At 56.7% G+C, this 12,950-nt stretch overlaps 3 protein-coding genes across 3 annotated transcripts; 1 reads left to right on the forward strand and 2 right to left on the reverse strand.

Annotated features, from left to right (window-relative positions):
• Positions 1 to 1,813: 1,813 nt before the first annotated feature.
• BGZ61DRAFT_535404 (ClpP/crotonase-like domain-containing protein) lies at positions 1,814 to 2,683 on the reverse strand (the record flags this gene model as incomplete). The annotated part of the gene is made up of 1 exon (XM_046254272.1): positions 1,814 to 2,683. One exon carries the CDS (start codon positions 2,681 to 2,683, stop codon positions 1,814 to 1,816), a length of 870 nt encoding a protein of 289 aa, XP_046101159.1.
• Positions 2,684 to 7,092: 4,409 nt separating this feature from the next.
• BGZ61DRAFT_496273 (acyltransferase 3) lies at positions 7,093 to 8,516 on the reverse strand (the record flags this gene model as incomplete). The annotated part of the gene is made up of 2 exons (XM_046250997.1): positions 7,093 to 7,847; positions 7,898 to 8,516. 2 exons carry the CDS (start codon positions 8,514 to 8,516, stop codon positions 7,093 to 7,095), a joined length of 1,374 nt encoding a protein of 457 aa, XP_046101160.1.
• Positions 8,517 to 10,833: 2,317 nt separating this feature from the next.
• On the forward strand, positions 10,834 to 12,135 carry BGZ61DRAFT_359114 (acyl-CoA N-acyltransferase; the record flags this gene model as incomplete). Its single annotated transcript, XM_046241039.1, has 1 exon — positions 10,834 to 12,135. The coding sequence occupies one exon, from the start codon at positions 10,834 to 10,836 to the stop codon at positions 12,133 to 12,135; it is 1,302 nt and encodes a 433-aa protein (XP_046101161.1).
• Positions 12,136 to 12,950: the final 815 nt, after the last annotated feature.

Genomic DNA, 12,950 nt, shown 5'->3' on the forward strand with positions numbered 1-12,950 from the left:
GAACCGAGCATCTCCAATGGTCCCACGACGCCCGTGAATCCATCCCAGGTGAAAGCCTCCATAAAACCTCTCCATTTAATCGACGCCGAACAGGGCTGACCACCGCCCAACCCCAGGTCCCCCTAGCCGGGAAAACAACCCCCACCACTTTGCTTCTTCCTCAGATGCTCTCTTACTCCTGCTTCCCTCTTCTGGTTTCCTACGCGTCTTGCTCCGCAATAGCCCACGGCCGAATATACCACCTCCCCCACCCCTTCTCCCGGGGTTGCGGGCGTAGCTTGTTAGCTTGGGCATGGAGGCAAGGGCGGCAAAATGGATCGTCGGAATCGCCTCAACTTGCATCCTCGTGGCTACCCTACAGATGGAGTTACATCGTCTCCAAAGTCCAAGAATGAACCTAAAAACACTCAACTTAAACGTAGTTCATGCGAAACCGAGAAGTCAATGCACCTTCGACTCGCACATTGGCTCCTTTCAAATTTAACTATTTTGAGTATTTCGTCCATCCTCCACCTGTGCAGTAGTTGCGTAGCATTTCGAGCTCTCGAGCTCCCAAAATGCGACCTAAACCACCCTGGCCTTGTGGTTTGAGCTAGCATTAGTTCCTGATCATCCCGGCCACTATGGACCTCGCGCTCGTCCAGTCGCAACCTCGGATGGGCATTTCCCAGAGAGGAAGTCATGCCATGCCATGGCCCTCCGTTGCAAACCTGCTCTTCGTCTGCGTGCAAATCACTGACCGGTCTGTGCCAAACCCACATCCGGCAATGTATGCCCGTGGCCGTGGCTATTCACGTCCCCATCTGTCCATCGTATTCGCCACGCGATGCAATCCTTCGGGCGACTGAACAGGAGCCAGGAACCTCGGCACCGCCACACCTCTCCAGCCCGGAGCGTGATGTTTTGTGTCCCCTGCTAGACAGCCTAGATCGCAGAGCTTTTCCCGCTAGCCAACTGATCGCCCGCCGTTGTTTGGGGTTCAGTGACGTGGCTGCAAACGGACCTGTCTAGTGTTTACGCCTACAATCCGAGATGAGACGGGATGGTCTCTGGCGATGAACAAGGCTTGTCCATCACGTGGGCCGTGAATTATCTGATTTGATTTGATTGATAAGATGACCCCACATGAGCGAATTTTGCCACCAGCGCACAAGCAAGGAAACAGGAGAGACCATGGGACGTGAAACCTTTGGCCCCTAAGCCACGAAAGTACAAGATTTCCTAAAGCGTCTCGTCCTACTTTGAGGCTGATGTATTAGCTGCGAGCCAAAAGCACCTGTTGTTGATCTGGGCTCAGTATCCCACGCTCTGCCCACGGCCGAGCCGATCGGAGGCGAGACAAGCTACGAGGTAGGGATACCCGGTGTTGAGTCACGGAGATTCGACCACTTTGACCATCGGATCATCCATCGTTGCAGCTGGCGGACGGTGGGCCACGATTTGGCACCGTGATCCGACGGCACGGGCGAGAGAGGATCTGGTGGCCCAAGCTGATGGAATGGGTCTATTACCAAGCCGAGAGGAGAGTGGGATTCCTGCGACCTTGATGCCTGCCAGTAATAAAAAAAAGGTTCCTTTGGGGCCGTCGTCAGGATCTGGGTTTACGAATTGCCCGGTAGAGAAGAGAAGACATTCTGGGTTGGGTAAGGGATGTAGTCTACCTACACCAGCGGCTCGACCTGTACGCGGAAGAGCCGTTTGGATCGACGCAGCGGGAGTGCTATGTAACTACAGAAACTTTTATAACTGACAGGGGCAGTTGTACAGGGCGTATTGTAGGGATATCCGAGACTACTCTGGGATCTATCATCCATCACAGCTTACTGTCCACCCATTTTGGCGCTCGCTTTTCCACAAACGCCAGCAACCCTTCGCTCATATTGGCACTCTCATCCAGCGCCTCGTCCCATTTCTCGCAGTTGAGACGGCTCGCGTTCTCGGCGCTGCCGTCCTCCCAGCCGGCAATGACGCTGGCGCGCGCAACAATGACGCTGTCCGGGCTGTTGGCGGCAATGGCCACGGCGTAGTCCAGGGCGGCCTTGACGACGGGGCGCTCCAGCACGGCGCAGTCCTCGGCGGCGTCGTCTGTGATGGCATTCAGCAACCCCCACTCCTTGGCCTCGGCCGCCGTGATGCTCCGGCCCGTCAGGGCTAGCTGCATGGTCCTGGGCCGGCCGATGGTCCTGACCAGGCGAGGCAGGGAGCCCGCATTGGGCACGACGCCGCGCTTGGCTTCAGAGAGGGCGAAGATGGCGCTCTTGCTCGCGACGACGAGGTCGAGGTTGGCGAGAATCTCCATGCCGCCGCCAAACGCCAGCCCGTTGACGGCTGCAATTACAGGCTTCTTGCCGTGCCGCCTCGACAGCGCGCCGAAGCCCGACGGCGGGTTCATCGGGCGGTCCTCTCGCAGCCCAGCCGCACGGCGAACATTGCGCTCGTTCCACTCCTTGAGGTCCATGCCGGCGCAGAACGCGCGCCCGGCGCCCGTGACGATGGCGCAGCGCAGCGACGGCTCGGCGTCGTACCAGGCGAACAGCGCCTCCAGCTCGTACTCGCCGGCGCTGGTCATGGCGTTGAGGGCGCGCGGCCGCGTGAAGACGACCAGCATTACGTGCTGGGCGGGGAACGAGACGACGCCATAGGATTGGGCTGGGGGCTGGCGTTTGAAGGTGGGAAGGGCCATGGCGGGTGCTGTAATTGGGGTGAAACAGATGTGTATAGGGCGTCTGTAGGGAACTTCTGGTGCTTCCGGCGGGCAAAGGTCCCTTATTAGAGTCGATGTTCGGTACCTGGACTGCCTCGTCGTCAGTGAGGCACTTGAAAGCCATGCTGTAGTGACGGTGCAACGCGCAGGAGATGGCGGCGTCTAGTCGCTTTGGGCCTGGACGCAGCCCCACCGCACCGCGTCACCTGCATGCAAGATATTATTCGGTAATTCGGACGGGCCGTGAAGTTGCGGTACGGAAGGACAATACAAGGAAGGCTTCAAGAGTTGACTGGGTTGTGTGTACCGGACTCTTCAAGCGTAATTGCGGTGGTTGAACGGCATCAACTCTATACGCCATCGACGCGGTAACATCGACACCCTCGAATAATCAGATCGACACTTGACTAACAAAAACCCCTCTTCACTCTTAGCAAAACCCCTCTCCACTCCGTTAGCAACACCCCACGCTCACCACCTCGCAGCCATCATGGTTGCTGGGCCTGCATCCCGTAGCCCATGCCGGCAGTAGAAACAAAGGATCCACCGCGAACAGTAATAAGCCCGCATCAACAGGGCCGAGAATCACATGCGCCGGGCCCTATTGGCGAAGCCCTCACCAACCCCCTTGCTCAACACCATCTCCGGCCTCTCCACGGTCAGCAGCGAGCATGGAGACACAAATGCCTCCTCGAAAAACCCTGGCGATGCGGAGACGCTACTGCAGTCGGGAGCAACCGGCCAATTCTAACCGACGTGCGATTCCATCTACATGGACGCCGGAAAAAGCAAAAACACCCCATGCCGGCACTGCATGACACTCTTGGGGGGGATACTTCGTCCCCTAACCCATTGCCCAATACGCACCCCCCCTCCCCTTGGCCGTTGTATACGCTAGACGGCTAGGGCCGCGCCATCCGGCTTAGCAATCTAATCAATCACATCTTATCTCCATTTGGAAGTCCGTACAGCAGGGCGTGTGCGTGTGGTCCCACTGCGTCGCTTCTTCCCTTCAGGCTTCAGGCTTCAGGCTTCAGGCTTCAGGCTTCAGGCTTCAGGCTTCAGGCTTCAGGCTTCAGGCCGTGAGCGTAGCACATTGTATGGAGAACCCGATATCGGCTGGAGCATCGTGTGAACCTGGCTGAAAATTGTCAGAGTCGTATTGACCAGGCACGCCGCGTCCTGCCTGTTCATCCCGTCTGAACACATAAACCCCCGGTCCTTGGTCGAAACGTGGCGCAACCAGGCGATGCCGATGGTGCCTCTCTGGGCCGATGCCATCCCCCCTCCCCGAATCCAATCCCCCACACAAACTCCACCGGTGCCGGCGACTCGAACATGACCGGTGCCACGGCCTGGGAGCTCTGGATCTTGATGAATGCGAGTTAATCTGCTCGAGTGTTGGTTCGCAGGTGTAGATCACGGCTCGTGGATATGGCTCCTTTTTTCCCCTTGCATCTACCGCGATCCCGACGACTTCCTCCCGATCGACCCAAGCTCAGGCGAGCACGACAACATTCGGCATCATACGATGAGCACCGACGTCGTTAGCGTCGTCACCTCGGACTCTCGCTTCGTCTCGTCCTCCGGAAGTATACTCGGCTGGCGCGTGAGGACCTCAGCTATCAGCCCTGCCAAGATGAGGTGTCTCAGGTGACTGCGAGTATCTTCTTGGATGACCTGTTGGTTGGTAAAACGTCGTCGCTGAATGGTTGACAAGCAGGCGACCCCCACGGCGTCTCTCACAGGGTCAGCAGTTGTCCCTCCGGTATCTCGCTTTCAATCGTATCGTACACGGCCGACTTCGCTAGAGCATAGGGTTCACCGGGGTCATGGCTGCAGGCGTTCGCATACGTTGCGTGTGGCCCTGACTGGCCCTGAGTGAGACCCTCGAGGACCCCTGATCTCTCATACCTAGGCGGGCATGATGGCTGCCGATGCCTCCACACACGGGTTTCTGGTACGGTAGTGTTAGCACGGGGCAAACAACAGTGAAGGAACCGGTTGGTATGAGTTTGGCTGTTCGCTATCCTGGTTGATGGTGAGTCTATCGCAAAGCACCCGGCTCAAGTATACCCAAGCAGCAGGATCGTGGAAGCTAATACTCGCCCCAGCAACCTTCCCTCATCCAAGCCATTCCGCGTGGAATTTCGCGCAACATCTAAATCGGCCGTGGAACTGAAGGAGACGTCGGTCGCGACTGTCGATACAAGTTGCTGACTGCCTCCTGATACGGACCCCTTCCGGCTGCGAGATGCCCCCTTTCCATCCACCCCGACCACAACACACAGTCCTCCGAGCACATAATGCTCGAAAGATGACTTTCTACCATGACGACTGAGGTTGGAGAATGTCGGAAGGCCGATAAGTCATACGGAGGCTCGCAAACACACGGCTCTACTCTACGGTGATAGAGATTGTGGTCGTGTCCGCGGTGCAGCATTCCTCGTAGCTGCGGCGCAGTTCATCGACAATCCTCTGGAAGGACTGGGCACACGATTAGTATTGGCAGGCAGGCTAGTATTTTGTTGAATGGTGCGCAGACGTATCGCATCGCAATTGCGCGGGTTTGACGAAGAAGGTCCAGTCGTCTCTCGGAAACCATGCACTTGACGACTCACATCACTCACCCTGGTGTTCTCGATATACAAACCTTCTGCTCGCAACTTGCCAAACACACGCCTGACGGCCTACAAGCGTCTTCAACGAGAGCAAACCGACGGACGGGTTCTGAGAGCGCGTCAAGGCAGAGGTCTCTTTTGGCCCAGCCACGAATCGTCCGGAGAAGCCTTACATTCCTCAACCCTTACGAGACACGATCATGCCCACGAAAGCCGAACAAAGACATATCCCCTCTCACACATCTGTGTCCTCGATTACGCTGTCAGTCGTCCTGTCGCATTGTCGTCAGAGCATCCGGTTAGGCTTCGCTGGGCCCTAGAATGCCATCTCCCATTTCGCGTCGACGTATTTCGCTCGTTTGTCGACAGTGGCGCCAGTATGAGACCACGTCCCATCAAGTTGAATCGGATGCACATCCAAGACGGAACTCTGATGGGCGGCTTGAGTGTGTCGATCATTCGTTCCGTCGTCCCCCTGCATCAACCCTGTTGCCGCTGCCATCCTGAGGGTATCGTCGATTACATCTTGGCGATTGTGCGTATACTACTCTGTCGTTGCTTCTGGAAGTCAGTGTCGCACAGCTGCGGGCCTTCATCGTGTCGGAAGAAACAAATGAGCATCCCTTCATCCTTGGCGTCGGCATTGATGTCGTCGGCTCCATCAAGACTTCGGTTGGCGATCTCTTCATAGAGATATATCGCGCACGCTCTCCGGGTCGACCCGAGATTCACTGGAATACGCTGTCGCGCATCTCTCGCTGGGGTGTTATTCCTTCGGTGATCCGCATTTGCTGATGTTCAGCGGGGCGCCAAGATCTTCCTTCCACGGCGTCTTCCCAGATGCAGTCACATCGTCGTGTTCCGCTGCTTGTAGTGCCCGGTTCGGAGTTGAATGCCTCCTCTTGCTCCCGAGGTCACCAGACTCTTATCGCGCTCGCAAGGTTCATCCTGGTCCAGATTGGGTCATCGAGCGTGACCCAACCCGCCATGTCAGTGGGAGTGAATCGAAGCCATCGCAAAGCCAAGGACGTGTCGACGCATACAAGAGCGCAATAAGGGCCCGTGATGTTGCATTTCGTTCGCTCTACCGCGAGATCAGCGTGCTTTGATCCCACATTCGGCAGGACAGTTGCGTGTGCTTGTCGGACCATCTGGAGCAGGGAGATGCACTGTTATATCCCTCACCGTTGCGTGAACGTGCCAAGCTTTGCAAAGTCTTATCAAGGAAATAGACATCGCCAAGACAAGTGGCGCCTCCCTCACCGACGATATTGCTTTTGTTTCGCGAGATGGAGGCTCTTATTGGGTGGCGCACGATTTGCCAAGGAACCAGATTTGAACGCGGAGATGATAGCGGAATACAAACCGGCTGAAATTATCCGCAAGATTGCTCAGGTTTGATGGGTTCTGCGGGCACAGTGTGCGCCAGCTTGTGAGGGATGGAGGTCTATCTGACTCCTAGAGACTTCTGAGCTTGGGTGAGTCCTATTGCGCTGGATGCAGAATCTGATAAGATCTCTAGAGACCTTGAATGCTACCTTGCGGGGTATCGGTGTGACAGCGATTGCAAAAACACCGACGTCATCTCTGCGATTGAGGCTGGACAGCACACAGAAGTGTCATGAGTGGCCAGTAGCTATTCTTGCACTACTGTCCCATTTAGGTGATTGGGAGCGATGACAATGACATTAATAATCATGATATTTGCTTGATACTTGTGCTAACCCTGATGTGGACGATGCCAGCGACACAACCCATTTGACTAGGCTAGTCGGCCTTGACAACGACCTTACTCTCATACCATCTGGCAAAATTGACACTAGGAATATCCACCGCCCGCCAGAAAACATCAGAAAAGAACACGACAACCGGGAGATTCAACACGAGAGCCATAGCATAACCGAGATGGTACGCGTTGCCCTCCAGGCCTGTCAGATCCCAAGCCCAGCTCTTGAAGTGATAGCCGAACAAGCCATCCACTGTGGCATGGACGAGGTACAGCGAGTACGAAATCTTGCCCAAGTACTGTGCAAAACGCGAGTTGAAAACTCCCTGCCACCATCGCGAGTGGCCCACGGAAAGCAGGAAGATGATTGCACCGATGGTTTGCCAATAGCGTTGCTGTTTATCAGCCCACCACTCTGGGATCAAAGACGTGAGAAAAACCCAACCGGGGGTGGTAATACCCCCATTCTCGGGCTGGCTTAGAAGAAAAAGGCCTAGAATGGCAAAGAGGTGCCAGAAAACATCCTCAAGTGTTGATTGTGGAGGGTCGCCTTCATTTTCTCTGGTCGGAGTTGCAACATGCGCCCCGCGAAGTAGATCCCACTCGACGAGAAGCACGCCACTGAGGAAGGCGACGAGTTCCCATCTGGAATTTATATAGCTTATCCACATAATGCCTACAATGGTAAGGAATCGATACATCGTCCTGAGTCGAGCTGTCGCTAGGATGATGAGGAAAAGGTAGAACGAGCAGCGGAACTCGGCAGGGATAGTCCACAGCTGACCGGTACCATAGTCTAGCATATCGATTAGTACATGGGAAGATGGTGAGGCAGTATAAACCCACAAGCGAATCCGCGATACCACTCCCAGTCAAAGAGGGCAAAAGACCCTGCGAAAGCAGGGATCCATAGACCGACCTGCGCGGACATGGACGGAAGCGCAGCAGGACGGTACGGCAGATGTGAGAAACACGGCGTGTCTTCAGGTACCCTTCGGCCCCAGTCGTATATGCCGGTTTGGATGATGCAAGCGATTGAAACGGTAAGAATCACAGTTGGGAGGTACAGACGGATGGCACGTCGGAAGGCCATGGAGCTCAGGGTGGTGCTGAAATTGCCCAGGTCGCCCTTGCGGATATACTGCATGGGTTTGTACGCGAGTGCGTAGCCCGAGATGACGAAGAACAGTGCCACAGCGGCTCCTCCTCCATGCACCAGCCGAAGGATAGGCAGACGCATGAAGTTGTAGTAGCTGTCGTCGCTGCCCCAGCCGCGGTGGGTGTTGTAGGTCATGGTCGTGTAGTGGCCGAAGCTGACGACGACGGCACCGGCGCCGCGCATGCCGTCGAGATACGCCGTAGGGCGGAGTGCAGCCGGCCGGGGCTGTCCGCGCCCCTGCAGGAAGCTCGGGACGAGGAACCCGCCGAAGCGGACGAGCAGCCGGCCGGCACGGAGGCCAAACATGGACGAGGGACCCTGGTCCCGGGCGGTGGCATCGGCGCCGTCGGGGAGGCAGTCGCTCTCATCGCGGGCGAGCGAGGTACACGGAGCCATCATGATGCAGCAGCTGTGACGGCGAGGTGGTGCAGGAGGCAGCGAGAGAGAGGGATTGACGGGTTAAAGGAACGACTACGTGGACGCGCATCGCTGCCCCTGAGTTCGCGATGGAATCTCGAGAGGCGCGAAGTGTCTCGCTGGACCTTTACTAGTCGCAGGCCTAGTGAGCGCCATGCTACGAGATGTACAACAGTTCTGGCTGGGAGACACGCCAAATCGTGAGTATCTGTCTCATCGTCTCCCTTAGTGGCGTTTTGGTTTCTGGCTTCCTCCCTTCAATCGACCATTCCGTCAATGTCTCGGATTGCGATCATAACACGTCCGCAGAGTCTCCTGTAAAGTGGCTGGGAGAGAGGTGTGATAGCGAGCTGAGTTCACTTGAAGGGGTAGCCCTGCCCAGCCTCGAGAAGGGATATCTCCCATGTCCCATTGTGAATTGAATGACTCGTCCTGTGGCTTGTCTTGTTCCTACTGACGCCGTCGAAGCAGCTCTACTAACCACCAATTTGCCCCTTTTCAGTGGTGGGGCAAGTTGAGGTGCACTAAATCCAGAGCTTCAGGCGCAGTATTTTCCTTATCTTATCGCTGGCCAACTTGTCGCGATCCTGCAATCCATCTCGAACTGCCTACTATGAACTCCTGGCGATGACTTCAATTGTTCCTTAAGTATTATGGTAGGTGTGCCTCGACGAAGCGCACAGTAGCATTTATCAGAAGCTGGCCTCGTAGGGTGCGGCCCCTCAATTGACACCGGGGTCTTTGTTTAGCAGCATGCGGTCTTCAAATTGGGGACAGATGGCACAACAGTCGAAGGTGTCAACGGAAGAGTCCCCCAACATGTCAGCTCGTCAACATCGAGTCTACTATGGGAGCACCTTAATGGAGATACCCTCAATCCATCCAACCCATTGACAGGCGGTCAAGAATGTACGCTTTCCCCAACTAAGGCAGGAATACCGACTTTGAAGATCGCTCTACTCTGTCGCTTTCGGGATTCAACGTGGAGCAAACAAACAGGTGCCGAAACAACATCGGAGCGAAAAGCCGTGAATGGCCGCCGCGCTTGGGGCATCGTGAACTTGGCGGGACGGGATTTGCACGGTGCCTTGGCCCGCCGTACCCGAGGCAACCTCGTCAACGGCGGCTGCTCCGTGCGATTCCGATCTTATCAATCGCACGCCCCCATCTTATGCGGCAAATGATCAGCAGGTCTAGCTCCTCGCGCTACTCTAGACGCTTCAGCGGTGGGATGTGGGAATGGGGTCAACCCGCTAACAAGGGCCGCCGCAGCCAGCAATTGCTGTATGGGGGATGAGTTTCCGCGAAGGAAGAAGAAGGAAGAAGACGCTGGCTCGCATCGTGAGGAACGGAGAGGCCCAAAGAGAGCAAGTCGGCCGGTGTTGCGACAAATAATAACTCAGACACCACGTGTTCCACCATGGAAATTTTTTTATCAATCTCTCCACCCTCTCGTTAGCGGCTGGGTACTTGGAGCTTTAGCAGGGTCGCAGGCGTGGTGATAGCAGGGACTAACCGCAAGCAGAGTGCATTTCGGCAAGCTGTTAGCCAGGGGTGGGCTCTGGGTGGCGGAATACACCTCGTATGATGTGGCTTTCGTTGCATTTATCGACAGGGTTGGTTGTGGAGTAGGCTTGCGTTAGGTAACTTGCTGTAATAGCTACAGGGTGATGTCTGTTCTCGGGGGTTTGAGCCGGTGTTGTTGGCGGTCAAAGTGATTCAATATTGGTGGGTGTGTTTGAGAGAGAGAGAGAGAGAGAGAGAGAGAGAGAGAGAGAAGGTGTGTGTGTGAGTGTGGAGCGAGTGTGAGTGAGTGTGAGTGAGTGTGTGAGCTAACTACCTGCAAGTGAGCGAGTAGTGTGAGTGAGTAGTGAGTGTACGTGGATGAGTGATATAACCCAATGGCTGGGTCAAGCCTCTTCACAAAGTTGCATGCATCCTCTGATCGACAACGAAGCTCTCGGCTTTCGGGGGAGTACCGGTATGAAGATGTGCAGCCAGTGTGGAACTTGCCTTTGCCGTCCCCAGGTCCCCAGGCCATGTAGTACTACTACGTAGTGTCCCCAGCCCGCCCCTTTCAACACCGAGACCGGACGTGATAGTCGCGCAGCCATATAAATGTTGGCCGAGACGGGGCCGTTTACGCATCAGCACCTCGCCCAACGTGTCGAACAGCCCATCTCGATCTGACAGTTCCCCCGTCGCAATGGCTCCCATCCCCGATCCCTTCGCGCAGGAGGCGCCCATCAAGACCCGGCTGCCGCATCCCTACAAGACCACGTACACCCTCGAGCGCACCGCGGCCGCCGACGGCATCCAGTCGTATGCGCTGCGCAAGGCCGCCGCGCAGGAGCCCGGGACGCCGTTCCCTCACACGCTGCACAACGACCAGCTGGTGCTGAGCCGGCTGCCGGCCGAGGAAGCGGACACTACCATTGACGAGAACGACAACACGCCGTGGGCCAACGCGCGCCGGAGCCCCGTGTGGACGGCGAGCTGGGCGAGCCAAGAGGCGCCCACCACGGCGCAGGTGTGGCTGTTCCTGTACACCTTCTTCTCCGTCGACAGCACGACCGAGTCGATCCGCTTTCGCGTCGAGGGCGCCGGAGCCGCGGAGCTCGCTGCGGCGCTGCTCAACTCCATGGTGGCCATTGAGCACCCGAAGCCCTCGTACGGCTCGACGCAGACGTTCCAGCCGCGTGACGGCGAGGTGCTCGTCCTGCGCAGCGCCTTCTGGCAGGGCTGCGCCTCGCCGCTGGGAACGCAGCCCATCTGGCTCCCCGCGTGGAATCCCAACGTCGTGCCTCACGTCGAGTACACGCTGACGCCGACCGACTCGACGCTGCTGCGACACCCGCGGCGCGCGCCCAAGCCGGCGCCCAGCTCCGTCATCTACAGCCGCTACATCCCCTCGCTGGACCAGCACTTCTCGCTGCAGGCCATCGACTACCGCGACCCGGTGCAGCTGGAGCTCTTCCACAACTGGCAGAACGACCCGCGCGTGGCCAAGGGCTGGATGGAGTCGGGCTCGCTGGAGCACCACCGCACCTATCTCAACACGCTGCACGACGACCCCCACACCATCCCCGTCTTCGGCTGCCTCGACGACAAGCGCTTCGCCTACTTTGAGATCTACTGGGCCAAGGAGGACAAGATGGGCGCGCACTACCCGTCGCTGGACTTTGACCGCGGCCGCCACGCGCTCGTGGGCGACGCCTCGTACCGCGGCCAGCACATTGTCATGTCGTGGTGGCCCAGCATCATGCACTACACCTTCCTCGACGACTGCCGCACCGAGCAGGTCGTGGGCGAGCCGCGGTTGACCAATGAGAAGATCCTGATGTACGAGATGATCTTTGGCCTGCACCAGAACAAGTACCTCGACTTGCCGCACAAGAGGGCCAACTTGGTCGTGTGCTCGAGGGAACGCTTCTTCCAGCTGTGCCCGTTCCAGCAAATGCTGCCGCGGGTGGCCGGTACCAACTTTGGTTTTGAGCCGAAGCTGTAGAGGGAGGGAGAGGTAGAGGTGGAGAGCTGTAGAAGCCATGACATAGTAATGAAAAGCGTTGTATTGCTCAACTTTTAACACTGGTTCAATTACTTACTGGTTCAATCACAATCCGCTTCTCGATGTGTGTTTACAGAATGAGACTCGCACCAAGTAAATAGAACACGCAACTCAACGCGTTCCCCGTCTGATCCATTTCCGAGCCAAGACAAGATGTGGGGAGATCAGGCCGCCGATTAAACCCTTGCATTTTCGCAACCCGTACGAAGTAGCTCGGAAGCTCTCCATATCCCCCCCCCCCACCATCATGACCACAAAGTGTCGCCAGACGAAATGGGGTGGGAACACGAGACTCGCGGACGAGATTTGAAGGGAGGGAAACGCTTGGCAAATATGCAAAAAGCACAACCTGGTGATGATGGCTTTTTTTCTTCGGACATGGATGACGACGAGTCGTGCCGAAGCAGCGGCAACTCGGATCGTCCGAGGTCCGTATACCCCACCATCATGATGATGCGCCTGGACACGAGGTGGACGAAATGCGGACAGAATAGGAAGAGGGGAAACATGGGAATCACGGAGAAAAAGCGCAATTGCTTTGGTTACAATTTTTTACCCAAACTCGGCGTCAACCAGACATACACAAGGTAAGCATTGCAAATTATACCCACGCCAGACTAATTGGCGATGGCTTCGCGCGTGGAGGAGACGCACCCGAAGCGACGGTAACTCGGATCTACCGAGTTGCCGAATCCCCCACGATCACTATGGAGCCGACATGCAGGGACAGGGATAATTACCAGGGTCCCCTCCAT

The sequence above is a fragment of the Ilyonectria robusta genome, assembly GCF_021365365.1.
Source record: "Ilyonectria robusta strain PMI_751 chromosome Unknown BGZ61scaffold_17, whole genome shotgun sequence".
Taxonomy (NCBI): Eukaryota; Fungi; Ascomycota; class Sordariomycetes; order Hypocreales; family Nectriaceae; genus Ilyonectria; species Ilyonectria robusta.